At 37.5% G+C, this 20691-nt stretch overlaps 2 protein-coding genes across 3 annotated transcripts; one reads left to right on the forward strand and one right to left on the reverse strand.

The window, feature by feature from the left end:
* The first annotated feature begins 7089 nt into the window (after nucleotides 1-7089).
* Nucleotides 7090-18960, forward strand: LOC137744710 (E3 ubiquitin-protein ligase PRT6-like). Of its 2 annotated transcripts, none has more exons than XM_068484497.1 (15): nucleotides 7090-7521; nucleotides 7854-8960; nucleotides 9675-10915; nucleotides 11053-13038; nucleotides 13652-13703; nucleotides 13803-14430; nucleotides 14975-15183; nucleotides 15293-15828; nucleotides 15927-16031; nucleotides 16153-16219; nucleotides 16344-16421; nucleotides 17372-17440; nucleotides 17869-17956; nucleotides 18084-18179; nucleotides 18320-18960. In XM_068484497.1, the coding sequence occupies exons 1-13, from the start codon at nucleotides 7462-7464 to the stop codon at nucleotides 17941-17943; spliced, it is 6213 nt and encodes a 2070-aa protein (XP_068340598.1). In that variant the 5' UTR covers nucleotides 7090-7461; the 3' UTR covers nucleotides 17944-17956; nucleotides 18084-18179; nucleotides 18320-18960. The 2 variants fall into 2 exon arrangements, with proteins under 2 accessions (XP_068340598.1, XP_068340597.1); XM_068484496.1 differs by having other exon boundaries at nucleotides 18062-18179; nucleotides 18320-18958.
* A 235-nt stretch (nucleotides 18961-19195) lies between these two features.
* Nucleotides 19196-20681, reverse strand: LOC137744328 (exopolygalacturonase-like). The gene is made up of 3 exons (XM_068484167.1): nucleotides 20678-20681; nucleotides 20182-20591; nucleotides 19196-20078 (listed from the first exon to the last, which is right to left on the reverse strand). The coding sequence occupies exons 1-3, from the start codon at nucleotides 20679-20681 to the stop codon at nucleotides 19272-19274; spliced, it is 1221 nt and encodes a 406-aa protein (XP_068340268.1). The 3' UTR covers nucleotides 19196-19271.
* Nucleotides 20682-20691: the final 10 nt, after the last annotated feature.

The raw sequence follows: 20691 nt of genomic DNA on the forward strand, positions 1-20691 counted from the left end.
CCCATAATTATGTACTCACTCCTCTAACTGCATCAACTATCCCATTCATAAATTTCATTTTTGGGTACAATGGGCAGGTTTAAAAAGACTAAGTTAGATGATTGAACATAATAAAAAATTGAAAATAATAAGAAATTGTTGTGATGGACACAAACACAATTTATAAAATAATCACTTAAGAAATATAAGAATATCTAAAACAACACATCTTTCGGACCCGTAGAGCCCGTGATGCAAAAATACCTTTCGCACGCACGTTAGTGCGTGCAGAGAGGCTAGTATTTCCTAAAACAACAGTGCATATCTTGTCCTGCTCGTCTCACCCTCCCCCATGCTCGTCCCTTCAGCACACCACTTTCTCCACACTTGTTCGCCCACCCCCCCCCCACACACACACACACACACACAAAACAACCCATCCCTCCCCACCCTTCCAACCCTCCCACCCCATCCCTTGCTCACTTCCCCAATTTTATCCACCCATTTTCCCATACAAATCCATAACATAATAACAAAGCACATATATAAAGTACAAATAAATCACAAATTCATAAACTTAGACATATAATCAAATGATTTCATAGAAAAATTTTCAAATATACAATATTCTAAACAACCTTGTCGTCTAAGTAGGTCTGAATACCAACCAGAATGAGCCACTGCAGTAACACATGACATTAATGACTCTTCAAACCTGACAATGTCCCACTATCCATTTTAATGTGTCTTGATATATTACTAGCCTTCATGTCTGGAAATTTCAAACCTGGCAATCCTTCAAGAATCCCTTCTTACCATTTGACTTAAAAGTATAATTGGTGTAAGTCTCTTTGTTTTTATCATTGACTAATTCCAGTCACAGGTTGGACCTTATCCCCATTTCTTGCATGCCAATATAAGTCTTCATGGTGCCTTTTCGATGTTCCCCTGATAGGCAGAGTTGTTCCCACCAAGTTATTGCAAACGTTTTTCTAAATATACATGACATCAACAATGTGTCTGATTTTCAACTTTGACCAGTATTCCAAGTCAAAGAATATACTATCTTCTGTCAAATTAAACTCTTCCACTAGTCTTGGTCCTTCCCAAAATTGTAGAGTATTCAACTTGGACAATAGCTCATCTGCGGACCATTCTCTTGGTCTTGGCCGAAACTCATTTTTCCCATTAAGTGCTTCAAGCTTGCTACACCACTCGTGATCTTAGGAAATCCATCTTTGGTGGTCCATGTAGAGTACTTTTCTAGCATGTCCAAAGGACGAGGTGTTCTCACCGAATGTAGAGCATGCCATATAACATTTTTGATCCAACCGAATAGCATACCATAAGTTGGAAATCATTAATTGTGCACGTAACTGTGGCTCACATAGTGAACATTTTCCCTGTTGACTTCTCATACATTTGTATACCCTTTTTCCATAAATCTATTAACTCATCAATCAACAGCCAGATAAACAACAATTGAATCGATCACCCGAAAAGGATAATAGATCGTATAATTAGTATCTTGAGGATTAAATTTTTGTGTGTAATTTGACTTGCCTAATCTCTCATTAGTCTTCAATTTCTTTCTTAGGTAAATTACACTTTACCATCTTAGGTTTGAGGTCTATTACAACCTCATACAACATCTTTAAAAAATTTCACTTTCATACCTCACGTACTATTTTATTTCAATATAATACCTCCGTTACATTTTCCATCTACTGGTCCGTTAAGAGCTGACGTGGCATTAGTGAACCCCATTACATGTCAGCCCATTCCCTCCAAAACTTGGACACGTAGATATCCATCTAAACCCATAGGACCCATAGGAAATTTGTTGAGCTGTTGAATAGTAGCTTTCTAGGACATCTCAAATTTTTAAAGGGCAACACCCAACTCTTCCATGGAGATTTTGAGCTTGGATGGGTCAACTGAACCACATTGTCCCAATGTGGATCCGCCCCTGACCGTCGCAACCCCTGCCTTCGGCCTTGTGGTGACAATCGTTCTTTGTATCTTCGCTTTGTTATAGAGAGCCTTCATTATTGGACACAAAATCTATCCCCGCCATATGGCCATAAAGCTGAGGTTTTTAGGAACTTTTCGTCCATCTGATTGTTGCTGGTGCGCCAACTCGTGGTCTAAGGACTGGGCGAGTAAGATGTGATTGTACTTGAATCTAACTTCTTTCAACACGGTTGTGAACTGAGGAATGAACAATCTTAATTGAGGTTTCCATGTCTCACCTGCAAAGACGTTTAAACGAGCATGAAATTGGGGAGGCGCACATTAAGTAAACGTGCCATATGTGGTAGACGTGATAAGTGTGTTGTCCGTGGTGGATGTAAGACGTGATGTGGATTTGATGATTGAGTGATAAACGAATAAATGACAAACAAATAGGTTGACTGGATCGGATCGATATGTGGTTAGGATCGAAATATCAAATACTCCTCTTCCAATTTAAAGAAAAAAAATGAAACTGTAGTAAATTAAAGTTCTAGAAAAAAATATTCTAGGTGTGAGAAAATAAAACTATTAGAGACCATGATTTTCTAGGTCCAAGACATGTGAGACCAAGGTGGTCAGAATGACAGGAAATGCCTTATAAGAAGATCTAAATTTGAATGAATTTGCTAGAGCACCAAGTTGTCGAACCAACAATCCAGTCGGAAAACAGGCTATAGGTCCCTCTGGCACAATAACTTGGTCAGAATGTTATGGTTGGTCAAACATCCTCAATCAGTCAGATTGGCTTAAGCCCATTAAAGAGATTTCTTGCCCATAAAGAAGGAAATCCTAATTTATGTCCAATTAAGATATTTGGAAATTACACAACTTAATCATAACCCTACGAGGATTTGATATCTTATGCAAGATATTCTCCTAGATTATCTCTCGATTTAATATGCCAAATACATGCTCATACAAGCCTCACAATAACAAAGACCTATCTCACTCACCAAGGATGAACCTCGATGCAACACACAAGATCCCATTCTTATCCAGAATTGCACCCACACCCATGTTTTGATTCTCTAAATCCGAATTCAATCACACCCCCTAAACAATCTTCATTTACCCCTCGCCGGTGTTTATGGAGGATTCTGACGACTATTGTAGCCGCCTGCGGCAGTGTGCAAAATTGGTTCTAACACCTGTCTTTTCTTTATACTTAGATTACCCCTTTATAAATCTAGGGAAATTGTTATTGCCACTCCAAGATGGTCAAATACATGCTCATACAAGCCTCACAATAACGAAGACCTATCTCCCTCACCAAGGATGAACCTTGATGCAACACACAACATCTCATCCTTACCTAGAACTGCCACACCCATGTTTTGATTCTTCAAACTACAGATATGTAGGCAATTCCATCCGAATTCAATCACACCCCCTAAACAATCTCCATTTACCCCTCGCCGGTGTTCATAGAGGATTCTGACAACTATTGTAGCCGCCTGCGACAGTGTGCAAAATTGGTTCTAACACCTATCTTTTCTTTTTACTTAGAGAACCCTTTTATAAATCTAGAAAAATTGTTATTGCCACTCCAAGATGGTCATTCTAAGTTCATAAAAACACAAGAAAAATTATATTAAAAGAAGTGTACGAAGAAATTTTTAGGGTGCCCATAATAGTTTGTTAATTTAATGAAGGTATAATTGACACTTTGATGAAGGCGGTTGACAAAATGCCTTAAACGTAAGTTTTGGGTGGGCTAGCCTCACATCAAAACTCACACATAGCACCACATTCTAAGTTTGAGCTAGCATGTAACTTATACAACCTCACAAAGCAAAGAAACATTGTAGTCCCTATCGAATTACAAAGAAATGTTGACAAGTTGCGTGGATCTGGTTCCCCCTTATGTTGCGGAAATTGGTCGGTTCAATTGTATCCAGATGTTCAGATCGGCAGGGATATTGTATGGTGAAGCCCTTTTATGTTGTGGTGTCATTATTTGGCACTAACAATTATAAGTTTTCAAACCAAATCTGCGCCATTGTTGGCATTTAGTGACTGAGTTTAATTGTTTCTACTTTTATGTGCTGGCTGTTGTGCAGCCAGTGAGAACATTAGTTTTGATCTTATTATGTTAGTTCAACCCTCCTCTTTGAACTACTTATTGTAATTAGGTATTTTTTTTTGAAGTGTTTTAAAAATATTTGAAAAAAGTTTTTCTTGAAAATGTTATTAAAATTAATCCTTAGTAAAAATTCAAATGCGGTCTGGAAAAGTATTTGAAGTGTTTCCTGTAAGAAGCATATCAGTTGCTTCTTCCAAAAAACACTTAAAATATTTTTTAAACCAAAAAATCAATTTCACTAAAAGCACTTTTAGTTATTTTAAAAACACTTTTAAAAGAGCTATTAATCTTTTGAAACTAAATTATTGAATAAAATATTTTGCCGCAAAACATGGAAATGGATTTCAATATTTATATTTTATTTATTATTGTTTTTCGTTTCATTGAAAATATTTTCTTCTTCTTGTTAGCATATTTTTTTGATAAGATGTTTTATTAAACATCATAAGATAGTACAAAATGATAATAAAATGAACTATTCGCAACCTAAACGTGAATATCAGGAACTAGAGCAATGTCTTAGTCAAAAGATTCGCTGCTTGATTACACATGCATTAAAAACTGATAAAAACTACTAAATATAAGATACAAAGTCTTTCTTAAAACAAACTAGACTATGTATACCAACGATGTGGGCCTTAGATTAAAAAACCTGCACGACGAAAAAGGGAACTTTAACGAAAAGCTTCCGGTACTGTTCACTTTAACGAAAAACCACATTTTTACACTAAAAAGTCAATCCTGGTACTATTCACTTTACCCTTTATTGTTAAAACTCAAAATTTTGAAGCCCTTTTCCATTAGTTTTCCTGAATAATAATTTCCCATGCCTGATGCCAGCCATCGAATTATGTTTAGGGTTTGGACTCAGATTTCTCCTACCCGATAAGAAATTCAAAGAAACATAACACATGAAGAAAGCAATAGCAGATATAGAAAATTTTGTAGCCAAAATCATTCTACAGGCCTGCAAGTATGTGAGAAATGAAATGTTGGTTTAGCGATAGAGGTGAAGAGAGCTTTGCGTACACTAATGTGAAAGAGGTGAACACGGTTGACAAAAGTGAATTGACTATTTGACCTCTCGTGCAACCTTTTGAAGTGACTTGACAGGAAATTTTAATTTAGGATTTAATTCCTAAGTCCAACCCCTCATTTTTTAGACCATCTTCAAACATTGCATTAAAACTTAAAATTCTTGACCTAGAAAATTTAAGTTTTAACCAAAAACGATTTTTTTTTGCTCAAACCCGATCCTGGAAAGGGTGGATAACCGTGACTTGTCACTAGTTGTCCCCCTTAACCTAAACATATTTAGATTCTTATAAATATTGAAAAATCACTAAACCGATACCATAAAACTCATAGAACATTATAAAGAATATGATACACATGAATGATTTTTTTTTTTTAATTACTCTAGTCGTTAGATATAAAGTTGGATCATTAAATTTTTTTTTTTTTTAACTATTGGATTTGATCATATTAGATCTTAGCCGTTGGATTCAATGAATTTATAAATACAAAACAAACAAAAATACACATATATGGTGGGTTTGTTGCCACTAAGCTAAGATCAACTCCAACCCATGACCTAAAACTTATAATTCCCCCTCTATTTCCTCCCTCCCCATCCATTCGAACCCAAATTTTAATTTGGACCTAAAACCTAAAACCTAAAAAAGCCAGATTTAGGCCAAGATTAGTAGTGGAGCCCCCACCCACATGGGTGTGTCTCCCACTTGTCTACCAATAAAATTGAGCCCAACGGCTCTTTTGGTTGATCAACGGCTCATATTCAAATGGTCTGTTGGTTATCCAACAGTCCACATTTAATTTAGTTAATATTTATATATTTATTGAATCCAACGACTGAGATCGAATATGATCAAATCTAATGGTAAAAAAAAAAAAAAAAAAAAATCTAATGGCCCAAATTTAAATTCAATGGTTAAAATAATTATAAAAAATAATTAAACTCAAAATTCACCAAAAGACTCTATATATTTGTTGAAACGTCCACACAAAACTCACTTTTCTTTTACAATTCTTCCAATTTTTCTTTCTACCATCTTCCAAAACCATGTGTTTGCTCATGTGTATTGTGTTTATGCATCTCTATCATGTGTTTCATATTCTTCTGAAGTGTTTCATGAGTTTCATGTATCGGTTTAGTGATTTTTCAATGTTTATTAAAATTTAGATATTTTTAGGTTAAAATGTTCATAAAATTAATTTAAGATAGTCTACATAATTTTTTTTTAAAGTTAATTTAAAAAAAAAAAAAAAAGCTTAAATTCATTCTTTAATAATCTGGGACTAAAGTTTTAGGCCAGAAGGGTTGAAGCAGAAAAAGTTGTTTTTGGATTAAAACCTAAATTTTCTGGGCTAAAAATTTTAGATTTTGGGTCAAGGGTTGGAGATGGTCTAAAGAGAATCCTGACCTAAATTTACCCCAAAAATAAGTTTTGATTTAGAGGTGTGCTATCCACGCACCCCTTTTTACTTCTCACACACCTTTTGTTAATTTCTGTCCGTTGATCTTCTTTAATTCATCCGATCCGACGGTCGAAAATTAGAAGGGTGTGTGAGAAGTAAAAAGAGGTATGTGGATATCACACCCCTTGATTTAAAACTCATTATTTGGCCAAAAGGTTAAAGCAAGTTGAGATTGATTTAAAACCTAAAATATCTTTACATAAATAATACCGTTTACTCCAAAAAAAAAAATCTTAATTTTTTCTACCACAAGAATTATCTTCCGAATACTTTGACGCCCCCATCATGACGAAGTTGGGCTGGCCTGTTAGTGTCCTCCACCCAACTCCATGGCCTCTCGATTCCTCAAGTTGGGGTGGCCTGCAACTCCACAGCCCATACATCCACAAGTTATAAAAATGTGAAAATTAAAACAAGTCACAAGAATCTGTGAAAAACTACAACCACCGCTGCAAAGCATATAAATAATTAAAATAATTAATAATAAAAAATAAAAATCCAGCCAAACAACATCGAAAGATTAACTGTGAAGAACAAAATTGATAGTTTTACACGCAATCTGTGGCAAAAATTCAATCACACTCCATTATATTCTCAAATCTTCTGTCTCTCTCTCCGGATAGATTCTTCGCGTCCTTCTGCATAAACCGCCAAGGGAGAGAGAGAGAGAGTTGGTTGAGTACAATTATTTGTATATATTCGACTCTCGGATGGTGAATTAGGGCTTGGGGAATTCGATTAGGCTGTCGAATTAGGAAGAATTATTAGGCTTTACTGCTCTAAATTATTGTGGTTGTCAAGTAATCCTGGGGAGTGAAAGCTCTGGGATTACGCGTTGTTTGTGCTGCGTGGGTTAGCTTGCTCGGTGCTGGAGTTCTGATACTATGGAAGTCGATTTGTCTCCTGAATCCATCCACATCAAGCATCGTGATCGAATCGTGCGGGTATGAGTTTTCTGCTTCTGATTATCCTTTTTTTTTCCTGTCTTTTTTCCGCAGTTAGTTTGTTGAATTATAGGGTATTTGGTATAAAATTAACTGTTCATGTGTAGTTGAAAGTTTGTTCCTTTTTAATTTTATTTAATTTTTTTTTGCAATTATTGATCATTTTCCAGAGCTAATACCATAATACTTGTTTGAGGAATTGAGTGAAATTTCTGGGGAAAAAAAATACTACCTTTTAAAGTAAATGTGCTTTTGGCTTTCTTTTCGTATCGCAATTTTACCCATATGGGTCAGAAAGGTTCACATTTATGTTTTTGTTTTATTTATGCCAGAGGCTTGCTCAATTGGGAGTGCCAAATGAGTTTCTTGGTGAATACCAACGAGGGTTGGTTGCTTATGTTAAGAATAACAAACACCAGATACGGGAACTGGTTTCCGCTGTTCTACCTGCTGAGGAGGAAGTGGCAGAAGTTTTAAATGAAGCTAAACCAGGGAGTAAGAAACAAGGTGTAACCAGGAAAAATAGATTCCGTGAAAACATGTCGTGGTTGCAGTGGTTGATGTTTGAGGGCGAACCTGAGGCAGCCCTGAGGAGTCTCTCCAAAATGAGTGTTGGGCAGCGTGGTTTTTGCGGAGCTGTTTGGGGACATAACGACATTGCGTACAGATGCCGAACTTGTGAAAATGATCCAACCTGTGCAATTTGTGTTCCGTGTTTTCAGAATGGGAACCACAAGGATCATGATTATTCAGTTATATATACTGGTGGCGGTTGTTGTGATTGTGGTGATGTTACAGCTTGGAAGCGCGAAGGCTTTTGTTCAAAGCATAAAGGTGCAGAACAGATACAACCTCTCCCAAAGAAGATTGCAAGCATCGCAGGGCCTGTTCTTGATTGCCTGTTCGGTATATGGAAAACCAAGCTGGTTCTTGGTGAAACTATCTGGCGGGAAAATGCTAGAGCAAGTAACCAAGTTGGAGAGCGTAGAAAGGTTGAAAATGAGTTAACTTTTGTAGTGGTTGAGATGCTTCTAGAATTCTGTAAGTACAGTGAGAGTCTGCTAAGTTTTGTATCCAAGACGGTTTTAGCATCAGGGGATCTATTGGGGATTCTTGTGAGAGCAGAGAGCTTTTTGAATGACACTGTTACGAAAAGGCTGCATGAGTTGCTACTGAAACTGCTGGGAGAACCAGTTTTCAAATATGAGTTTGCCAAAGTATTTCTGAGTTATTACCCAGCCGTTGTAAGTGAAGCCATAAAGGAATTAAGTGACCATTCTTTGAAAAAGTATCCACTGCTCTCTGTATTCTCTGTACAAATCTTCACGGTGCCAACTTTAACACCTCGTCTTGTTAAAGAAATGAACCTACTGTCTATGCTGATGGGATGCTTGGAAGATATTTTCATTTCCTGTGCTGGGGATGAAGGTCGTTTACAGGTAATGCATTGATTTTTTGTTTCTTTCTTTAAGTGCTATACTAACCCCGTGGCACACGCCCACGTGTGTGCCAATTGGCTTTTTGTATGTTTTTTTTTTAATTTGAAAAGGTGAATTTACAATTGGTTATTTAAAAGAAAATTTCAAAGATAACTAATCAGGAATACGTGGGATTCTTCAATTTTTAGAGTTTTTACTGAATTTTTTATTTACTTCCAAATGTGATCTTTAACTAATTTACCACCAATTAAATTGTTTTCTTTTGAAAATCTAATTAGGGGTGGACAATTGTTGGTATTTTGAATGTTTCACCGATCTCCTTTTATTTATATAATAATCTAATAAATCTCTATAGGTTGCGAAACGATCGTTACTTCTCTGCACATTGCTTCCTTGTCCCTGCCACCTTCATTATGGAATTGATAACCCAACTTAGATTGTGTAGTTATGTTTTAATCTAAAGTCATGTCGTGCTTATTGGTGTTCTAACCAGGGTACTTTTTATGCTCCGGTTGTGTAGTTCTTTCTTTCTGTTTGTTTGTTTTTTATTTTTATTTTTTATTTTTTATTTTTTTTATCTCTTTGTTTTTCCTTTTTGTGTTTTTCTAGTTCATTGTGATTGAGTACCTGATGCGTTTTCTTTTGCTTTATAAAAGTTCCTATTTTTTCATTTGTTTTGGTCTCATGTAGTAAAATTGTTGGTTACCCTTATAGGTTACCAAGTGGTCAAATTTGTATGACATCACGATTCGTGTGATTGAAGATATTCGATTTGTTATGAGCCATGCTACAGTGCCCAAATATGTAACACATGACCAGCAAGATATCTCAAGAACTTGGATAAGACTCTTGGCTTTCGTGCAAGGGATGAACCCACAAAAAAGAGACACAGGCATGCATATTGAAGAAGAAAATGAGAATATGCATCTGCCATTTGTTCTAGGTCATTCAATTGCCAACATTCATTCTTTATTGGTGGATGGGGCATTTTTTGTGGCTATTGACAAGATGGATGAAGACTCTCTTTTCAGAACATATAAGCAGGATATGGATGACAGGGATAGCCTAAGACATTCAGAAGTAGGACGGCTGTCCCAGGAAAGTTCTGCATGCAGTGCAGTGGGGAGTAGTAGTTCATTTGCGTGTGAGTCGAAGGTTTCTGAAGATAAATCAGATGCTCTTTCTGATTTGTTGATTCCACCGTCTGTGATGTGGCTAACATATGAGTGCTTGAGGGCAATTAAGAATTGGCTGGGAGTTGATAATACCTCTGGGACTCTTCTTGATGCCTCTTCTCCAAGTACCAGCAATTTCTCTGCTAGCAATTTTTCAGCATTGAAGAGAACATTATCCAAGATCAGGAAAGGAAAATATATTTTTGGTAGACTTGCCAGTTCAAGTGAAGATCATGGCAAGCAGTGTTCATCACATGGACGTAGTGATTGCAATATGAGTATTGACACCCAAAATGGCAAAAGTGCAGGGCAGGAGAGTAAATTGATGGTTACTGACGAAATTGATTCAGTTAATGTCTGCAATCCTGCAGGATTTGATGATAGTGCTATGGAAGTAGATGGTGCCATGGACTTGGATGCTCAAAGCGTTCTGAGTTTGTCTGATTGGCCAGACATAACATATGATGTTAGTTCGCAGGATATATCAGTTCACATTCCTTTACACCGTTTACTTTCCTTGCTTTTACAGAAAGCATTAAGAAGATGTTTTGGTGATGTGCCAGATCTGGCTAGTGTTACTTCTACAAATTCATCATCAGCTATTTTCACTGACTTCTTCGGAAATATTCTGGGAGGCTGCCACCCATTTGGATTTTCTGCCTTTGTTATGGAGCATCCCCTTCGGATCAGAGTATTTTGTGCTGAGGTTCATGCTGGAATGTGGCGGAAAAATGGGGATGCCGCCCTGTTATCTTGTGAGTGGTATCGTTCAGTTCGCTGGTAAGTGATTTATGCTTAATCTGTGGCATTGATTTTGAGGGGGAAAATGTATCTCTTGTAATTATTGATTTTCTTTTCATTCTTTTGTCCCCTTTTATTTTCAGGATTGTCTCTTTATCATATGGTTAATTTTGCAGGTCTGAACAGGGTTTGGAGCTTGATCTGTTTCTGCTTCAGTGCTGTGCTGCCTTGGCTCCAGCTGATCCTTATGTTAACAGAATTGTAGAACGCTTTGGCCTGTCCAGCTACCTTTCTTTGAACCTTGAGCGCTCTAGTGAATATGAAACTATTCTAGTGCAAGAAATGCTCACTCTTATTATACAAATAATCAAAGAAAGGCGATTTTGTGGTCTTACTAAAGCTGAAAGTTTGAAAAGAGAGTTGGTTCATAAATTAGCCGTTGCAGATGGCACTCATAGTCAATTGGTGAAATCTCTTCCGCGTGATCTGTCCAAGTCTGATCAGCTACATGGAATTTTGGAATCCATTGCCATGTACTCCAATCCCTCTGGCTTTAATCAGGGGACTTATTCGCTTCAATGGACATTTTGGAAAGAAATGGATTTGTACTACCCTCGTTGGAACTCAAGGGATCTGCAAGCTGCAGAAGAAAGATACTTGCGTTTTCGTGGTGTTTGTGCATTGACCACTCAGCTACCCAGATGGACTAAGATTTATTCTCCTTTCAAGGGGGTAGCTAGAATAGCTACATGTAAATCAGTGCTTCAAATTATCCGTGCTGTGCTGTTTTATGCTGTTTTTTCTGATAAATCAAATGATTCACGAGCTCCCGATAGTGTTCTCTTAACTGCATTGCACTTGCTCTCATTAGCATTAGACATTTGTTCTCAACATAAGGAAGCTGGTGATAAGTCTTGTTATGATGGAGATGCAATTCCAATGCTAGGTTTTGCTGGGGAAGAAATTACTGAAGGACGATACTTTGGTGCTGGTCAACAAAGCTTACTGTCACTTCTTGTTATCTCGATGAGGATGTATAAGAAAGAGAATGTCAACAATTGTTTGGAAGCTGGAAGTTGCGATCTCTCTTCTTTAATTGGAAGCTTATTAAAGAAGTTTGTAGAGATTGATTCCGGATGTATGACCGTATTACAACAACTTGCACCTGAAGTGATTGGTCACGTATCACAATCTTCTTTAAATGGTGATGCTAAGACCTCAGGTTCAATTTCTGACTCTGAGAAGCGCAAGGCAAAAGCTAGAGAGAGACAGGCTGCCATATTGGAAAAAATGAGAGCCGAACAATCTAAGTTTATGGCCAGTGTTAATTCCACTGTGGATGGGGGTTCAAAATCTGAGCAAGAGGTTTGTAAACTCAATATTGAAGATGACTCGGAAGAATCTGAACAAGTTGTTTGCTCTCTTTGTCATGATCCCAGTTCCAGAAATCCCATATCCTACTTGGTTTTACTTCAGAAATCTAGACTCTTAAGTTTCATAGAAAGAGGTCCCCTGTCATGGGAGCAACCACCTTGGACAGACAAGGAGCACATCTCCATTACTACAAACAAGGTGAGTGATCAATCTGGATCAAGCACTTTATCAAGTGGTTCAGGACCAGAACTGGTGCCATCTTATTCTTGCAGACAGTTGGTTCAGAATGCAATCGCCAAATTTGCCTGTCATAGACAACCTAGGGATGTTGCTGCTCTTATAAATTTTCTCAAGGGCCAGTTCCATGAATTAAGGAATATCCAAGTGCCACGTGAATCAAATGATGATATGGTGAAGACTTTATTTACATTTGAGACAATGGAAGACGATATGTACATCTCCATCCAAAGGGAAACGCGTGATAAGATACTTCATTCTAATCCTTTAGAGGATAAGGGATTTTCAACTCCTGAAGGGGATCAAGAAGAAACTAAGCATGCTGAATTTATGTTACTTGGAACATATATAGCTGCTCTTTCTAGAGAGACAACAGAGATTCCTTCATCTTCTGAAAGTGCTCCTAACGAAAGGGTGCCAGTAGATTCTTCTTGTCTTTCAGCGCGTGACAGATTTGGCCCGACAGATTGTGATGGAATTTATCTTTCTTCCTGTGGACATGCTGTACATCAGGGATGCCTTGATCGTTATTTATCTTCGTTGAAGGAAAGGTAAATCCTCTCAATAATAGAAATCTTCAATCCTTAGTAATTTTGGTTGGGAATTCTTGATCACTTCTTAATCTTAATTATGGAATTTTTTTTTTTTTTAATTATTTGCATGAATAGTGGAAGTTGTATTTTGTCAAATGTAAACACTGTTAAAATATTTGTTAAGAGGGAGTGCCTTCTCTGTTGTTGTATTGATTGCTAGTTAGAGTAGTTACACCTTGTGCAATGAACTTGGAAGGGCAATCCAGTAGCAGAAACTTTTGGAAAGATGGTTTCAGAATACATTTCTCTTAATCTCTTTGGCCTTGCTTTTAACCTTGCAAGTGGAGTTGCATTGTTCTTTAGGAAGACCTGTGTGAACCTTTAATCTTGCCTTGATGATTTTTCATTCAGTTTTTATTTATTTTTTTGGTTCCTTTATTTGTTCTACAAGGGGGTATGGTGTGGTTTTCCAAATCGATGGATGCTAAAAATGAAATTTCTGCTTTTATAGTTATGATGCATTGCAACAACTAAAGAAAAATAGTAAGATATATCATACGCGTTGCTCTGGAAGATTATTGATATTTTATTGAAAATGGCCTAACTTGTTCCATCTTATTTGTCCATGCAGGTATCTCAGAAGAATTGTTTTTGAAGGGGGACATATTGCAGATCCGGATAAGGTACAAGGTTTCCCTGCACTTTTTTTCGAACTTTCGCCTGTAGTGAATGGATGAGGGTTCTATTACTAACCTTATGCATGTTTGTTCATTTTCCCATAGGGGGAGTTTCTCTGCCCTGTATGCCGTCGACTTGCAAATTCTGTCTTGCCCGCATTGCCAGGGTTCCTCCAGGTCACCAAGGAGCCCTTGCATTCAGGTGTTAATTCATCACATGCTACTGGTCCATCGGTCAAATCAGTTGACAAAATTAATTCTCTTCAGCTTCAACAAGGGTTGGCTCTCTTGCAATCTGCAGCAGAGGCATCTGGGAAGGTTGGAAGTCTTAAAGGTTTCCCCCTTCAGAGATGTGGGAGAATGACCTCAGACCTTGAACCAATTTTTCGATTGCTCAGTAAGATGTATTTTCCGACTAAACAGGATAAGATATCAGGATCTGCCAGGGTTAACCACCCAATGCTTATGTGGGACACAATTAAGTACTCTCTAGTATCAACAGAAATTGCTGCTCGTTCTGATGGGAAATATGCAACACCAAGCTATGGCCTTAATGCGTTGTATAAGGAACTTGAATCAAGTAGATTTATTTTGTCCTTGTTGCTGAAAATAGTCCAAAGCAGAAGAAAGAATTCTCTTCATGTCCTTCAGAGATTTATAGGAATTCAAAGCTTTACAAAATCTATTCTATTTGGAGTTTCCATAGACGTTCGCAATGAAACATGTGGACAAGGTATTCTTATTGCTACCAGTAAAAGCCATTTACTTCATATGTTTCTTGTGACTTTCTGTGAATATTTGTTTCTTGCTTTCTGATTCACTAATCAGATGCCGTTCAGAATTACAATTAACATCTCTACAGTAAGACGACAGAGTAGATTTAAGAGTTATTTTCCATCCTTGTTTTTTCTTTCAAAGGATGAATTTTACGAAAGTTATTTTTTAGGTGATCAATACTCTGTTTAGCCCAACCTTTTACGTGGCATTCTCACATTGGATTCTAAAACAATGCTGCATTTCTTAATGCAATGATGTGGTGTATATATCATGTCTGATTGGGAAAAAAAAAGTTGAGAGAAATCTGGGATAAGTAGCACTATTCATTCGTATAATGGAGAATGCTGCGGCTGGTTGAATTCTTGGACCGTATTGGAAGTCACGAAAGAACTATTAGGCATTCAAGTTTCACATGTGCAAAATTTTAGGTGTTATGCTTGCCAAAATTTGAAGCATTTTACTTTATTCAGTTAAATCCTCATCAATGCTATGTTTCACAGGTGCTATGCTGCGTATCTTGGAACATGCTGATCTAGCGGTATCGTATCCTGATATTCAGTTCTGGAGTCGAGCTTCTGATCCTGTCCTTGCTTGCGATCCTTTTTCATCATTGATGTGGGTTCTTTTTTGTCTTCCATACCGATTTTTATCATGTGAAGATTCATTGTTGTCCCTAGTGCACTTATTTTATGTTGTCTCTGTAGTTCAGGTATGTTAGCAGCACCTCTCTTTTTTTTTCTTTTTTTTTTTTTTTCTCTCTCATAATTCTTAAGTAGCATTAAAACATCTAGTGGCCTAATTCATTATGGTGAATGCAGGGCATAATGACATATTGTGGGAAAAATCAATGTGACATTAGTGGATTAGGTATTGATGATTGCCTGGTTACTGACCTCTCTAAACTTATGGAAGAATCTGGAGCCACTCAGCAATTTTTCGTTTCAAATTATATTGGCTCTTCTCCTAATATCAAGAACATAGTTCGTAGCCTGAGTTTCCCTTATTTGCGGAGGTGTGCATTGCTGTTGAAGCTACTGAACTCCTGTTCCCGAGTACCATTCCATGAAAGGTATAATGTCTTGGATAGATCTCGTGCCATTGGTGACATGATGGACACCACTTATGTTGCACTAGTGGAGCTAAATGATGTTCAAGAAATAGAAAGCATGTTAAAGATTCCTTCTCTGGATGTTATCTTTAAGGATAATGTGGTACGTTCAATAGCTCAGAAATGGTTCCATCATTTTCGGAAGGAGTTTGAAGTCCAAAGATTTCAAGGAAGCATGCACTGTATCCCTGCAGTTCCCTTCCAATTGATGCGTCTTCCCCAAGTTTACCAGGACCTATTGCAGAGGTTAGTTGAATTGCTTCTTGGTTTGTTACTGGAGTTCTTGTCTTTTAAAAGGATCTCTTGAGAATTAAAATTTACTCAGAAAGGTTGTGTTTTCGCAGGTACATAAAACAGCGTTGTCCTGATTGCAAAAATATATTTGATGACCCTGCATTGTGCTTGCTTTGTGGGAGATTATGTTCTCCAAGCTGGAAGTCATGTTGCAGGTATGTATTCACTAATATATGTCGTTATTATCAGATAAATTATCCATTTAGGTGCATCCATCAATAGAGAATGTTTATGCCCCATTGCTCCATCATTGCTAAATTTAACGTTTTATCTTAGGGAAAGTGGATGCCAAACTCATGCAGTGTCCTGTGGTTCTGGTACTGGTGTATTTCTGTTGATCAGGGTATGCATTGTGGTTCCTTTTTTTAATAATTATGTTTGGAATCCTGTCTTTCAGATCTTTTAATTTTGTTTCTACGTCTATTCTTGTTTGCGGAGATGATTAATTTTTTTTGCTGTGAATCCAGAGGACAACAATTCTGCTGCAGAGATCTGCACGGCAAGCTCCCTGGCCATCGCCCTACTTGGATGCTTTTGGAGAAGAGGTAATTGGTTTCTGCTATTGTATTCCTCTATTTCTTTCATCATCTTCCCTTGTAAACAATTTGAAATGACAAAATAATCATACCATATTCTAGTGAGCCCTTGTCTATCCATCTTACTCCACTTGATTTTCTCAATTTGAAGCAATTAAGAAGAAAATGATGGTTAATATTTTTTCGAGACTATTTGTATTTCTCAAAAGCAAGGTGCCTTTTCATGATAATTTCTGGAAAACCTTGCGGGGAAAGCAATGTTAGTGAATATTTTCCAAAGGGTAGACAAATTAGCTGCTCTGATCCTGGAGGTCATACAGGTTTGAGCCTAGGGTCCTTAGAGAGATATTTTGCATTATGGGACTTTTTAGCAAGTCATTCATCTTCTTTATGGTTTCAAGGGCTTACTTGTGAAATGCCTTTTATTTTTATTGCTTTGGCAAGAGGAGACTATAGTTACATATCTCCTCTTTCAGTTTGGAGTTTTACATCTATAGAATGAAGCAAAAGAATGTTTGATACTGCATTTCATGGAGCTCCTTTCAGGCTGTTTAGATATTTCCCCTTTTCTGCCACTTGAACTGCTGTTTAATGGTATTCCTTTGCACTTGTAAGTGGGAGGTCTCAGGTTCAACTCCTATGGGAAATACCTAATTATGGCTAGCCCATTGTGTGGCTTAAGATCAAATCTCCAACCCCTAAGTCAAATAAAAAAAAGAAAAAAGAAATTTCCCCCTTTTATTGCATACTGTTTTTTCTGAATAAAATGCAATAGTCGCTTTGCAGTTTTATTCTTCCATCAGCCCAAAACCCTCAAAAAGAAAATGTAAAATGGAAGCCGAAGACGTTAGAAGTATTACTTGTGGACGCTCCTGTTTTTATTTGTGCTTTTAGTGCATTCATTGATATCTAGGGGTTTATGCTTTCTGTGTATCATATTGTAAATTTTGTTATTGCAGGATGTTGAAATGCACAGAGGAAAGCCACTGTACTTGAACGAGGAACGCTATGCAGCTTTAACTTACTTGGTGAGAATCTTTTGCTGCGTTCTTAATTTTGCATAATGTTTTCTTTAATGTAGTAAATGTTGAAGAAACCCATTGTCACTCAACAGTTTATGGTAATCTCGTTATTCCCATTGTACCCTCATTACTCATTTAAGAAATAAATATGAAAAAAAGAGTTTGGCCCCCTCTCTCGCGCTCCCTTCTACCCTCCACTTGGAGCCCTTTGCCTCACGCCCACCATCCACTTGGAGCCCCTTGCCTACCCCCACCATCCATGATTCGTGACTAAACCTTGTGTTGAAATTTCTCAAGTGAAGGGCATGTGTTGAGCTTTGTCTGCAAGTTCATATTGAAGAATCCTTAATTTATACGTTCCAAACTTCAAATTGAAACTATTTCTTGGTTTGGCTCTAAGTTTTATGGTAAATGGTTTATGTTTTGCATGGAAGGTTGCTTCTCATGGCCTGGATCGAAGCTCCAAGGTCCTTGGACAAACTACAATGGGTTCTTTCTTCATGGTTTAGTTTGGATTTTTAGGTAAAGACAATCATGAACTTCATGGATGGTAGTTCATCATGTTACCAAGTTCCGTGTTAGTCCAATTTTATACACGATGCTGAATGTTCTCTTTTCGCATCTCAGGTGGTATGTATGTTTGACGCAGATTGATGGCAAAGGATTCTTGATAACAGCAGAGAATATCCACTTCTGACAATAAATCTGGACCTTGGATCAATGGTTCAGTTAACTGCACATTGAGGTTAGTGGCTACTGGTGATCCTATAATTATTCCAATTCCGAAAATTATGGAACACTCTTGTTCTCTTTATCATCACCGTTGCTTTTAGTTTGCTTGTTAAATCGTATTGTTACTAAATATCTTGTTACCTACACCGGCAGATGCTTGGGGTATTCCTCTCAAGAGTTTGAAAATTTGGTCCCAAGGGAAGACCAGTTTGTCGGCAGCAGGTTGTTTCATCCGTTGTTTTATGCATGTACAGTTCGATATGATGCTGAAAGCTGAAGGCTGGCTGCAAACTATCTTCACAGGGAGTTGTCCATCAAACGGTTGTACATAAAAGTTATACCATCAGTCATGAGCCACTGATTTATGGGTAGCGGCATTTGCATGCTTTGCTTAGGATTTGAGGTGTCCATCAAACGGTTGTACATTGGTCGCTCGTTCTCTCACTCTGTGGTGTTATTTAATTTGTTAAAAAGCATTCTTTTTATCTCCAGAGAGCTAAGGGGGAGGGAGGGAGGGGGAAGATGGAGAGTGTGACTTGTGTACTGTTAATAGAGACTTCTAGTTGTTAAAAGGCATTCCTTTGATTTCCCTTAAAAAGTTTCCATAGCTAAAGTTTGAAAATAAAAAGGATTGCCTTCGGTGTAGTAAATAGACACAAATTTCAAAAAGTCGGTGAGCAGAAACTGCACCAAAAAGGAACTGTATTCATGGTACGACCAACTCATTAACATTTATACATTTTATTGATTAAATAGTATAATCTTCAAATAAAGCATCACGGATCAAATCCCCGGGATTCAAAGGGAATCATGCTCATTTTAGCTAATCCATTTTGAATGAATACTAATGATAAAGCAACCGTGTTGATAAAACAACTTCTTTTTTTTTTTTTTTTCTTTTATTTATTTATTTATTTTTACTGATGAAATTATAGTGCGTTCAAGGGGCCACAATCGTAGATTCCGCACGGACCCATAAACCTAGGTCGGGAACCAATGTAAACCTAAATCAAAAGCAAAAGACACACATTCACTAAACCCAATAGTACCTATTTTCTACCTCTTGCATGATATACCATCAAAACAAAACCAGAGAAGAAGCAAATTATCTAGTGAGAAGGTTAGTGAGATTTCTTCCACTTCTTAGCCTATTAGAATATGACCAGGTAGCACAAGCAAGAGCATTCGCCACGCGAGTAATGTAGGGCTTGACATAAGCACATTGAGAGGTGAGAGGGCCTTTGCTTCCGATGTTCATGAGGTCCACGTCAGTCAACCCGACTCCATCACACGGTATTTTTCTACTGCACATAAGCTTGACTGCAACTGGGGTTGCAGATGAGCCCTTGATGTTGGTGAAACTGATGTCGCTTATCTTGACTTTGGATGGATCATCTTTTCCACAATAAGTGTAAGGGCAGTACTCTTGGTCTATAGAAATAGGGTTACTAACATTTACCATCTTAATATCTTGAAAGTGAATATGCGAGGCAGTTGTAAATGTTGGAGAACCCGGCCATGTTTTGATTCTCACACCATTTTGTGTGTTAGTGAGCGTGCAGTTCGTCACTCTGACTCCAACCACGGGCTCTTCGTTTGGATACTTTCCTAGGCTCCCGATGCTTATGCCATGCCCTGGTCCACAAGTAACGTTGGTCACAACAATGTTCTGGCTACCGTCACCAAGAGAAACGCAATCGTCACCTGTTCCAATTGTTGTGTGATCAATAGTGACTCCAAAAGATCTCCCAATGTGAATTCCATCTGTGTTGACGCTGTCTCCAGGTGCGGTGATAGTAACATATTGGAATGTAACATTGCGACATGCAAAAACATTGATGTGGAAATTTTTGCTGTCTAGTGAAGTTATGCCCTCGATAACTGAATTTGTGACAAAATCAAACCTCAAATTCTGCATTATGAAATCAAAGCAAGTATTAACGACATATAATTAAATAAACGATTAAAAATTGACTAGATTAAACAAAAGCAAGGATTGATTACAATGTCCTTACAAATACTCTGTTGGATTGGCAACTTTTATATTTGTGGCAATTACTTTGGCCATCAAAAGTTCCACCACCAAATAAGGTGAGCCTGTCAACGTATTGAAAGCCAATCCAAGTATTCTGTTGAAGGAGTTGGCTGCTTTCTTGTGGAGCACGCAAATACCCTTGAACTTGAACCTCAATGGGAGATTTGCATGGACCACGCAAAATTGCTCCCCTTAAGTAGTATTCCCCTTCTGGAATAACAACTTTGGCCGGCCATGGCGACGAACAAGCATCTCTCCAAGCATCAGCCAAAGCAAGCGTAATATCGCCGCTAGGGTTTCCTCCATATGTTGAATTTGTCACATAAAAGACTTCGGCCTTCGCATTAGCAACAGATGCTAAGAATAAGAACACAAATATCCAATAGCCAACTGCATTATATAAAAATAAAAATAAACAATTAGTATATAACTTTCAAATCGAATTTCAAAGAAAACGAAGGGTCAAGCAGACGTACCCATTAAGTTAGAG

Source organism: Pyrus communis, chromosome 9 (genome assembly GCF_963583255.1).
Source record: "Pyrus communis chromosome 9, drPyrComm1.1, whole genome shotgun sequence".
Lineage (NCBI taxonomy): Eukaryota > Viridiplantae > Streptophyta > Magnoliopsida > Rosales > Rosaceae > Pyrus > Pyrus communis.

Coding starts and splice junctions, on each gene's coding strand:
- LOC137744710 (XM_068484497.1), top strand. CDS start 7,462: ATGGAAGTCGATTTGTCTCCTGAATCCATCCACATCAAGCATCGTGAT. Junction 7,522..7,853: donor ATCGTGATCGAATCGTGCGG/GTATGAGTTTTC, acceptor TATTTATGCCAG/AGGCTTGCTCAATTGGGAGT. Junction 15,829..15,926: donor TACCAGGACCTATTGCAGAG/GTTAGTTGAATT, acceptor GTGTTTTCGCAG/GTACATAAAACAGCGTTGTC.
- LOC137744328 (XM_068484167.1), bottom strand. Junction 20,079..20,181: donor GCCAATCCAACAGAGTATTT/GTAAGGACATTG, acceptor TTCATAATGCAG/AATTTGAGGTTTGATTTTGT.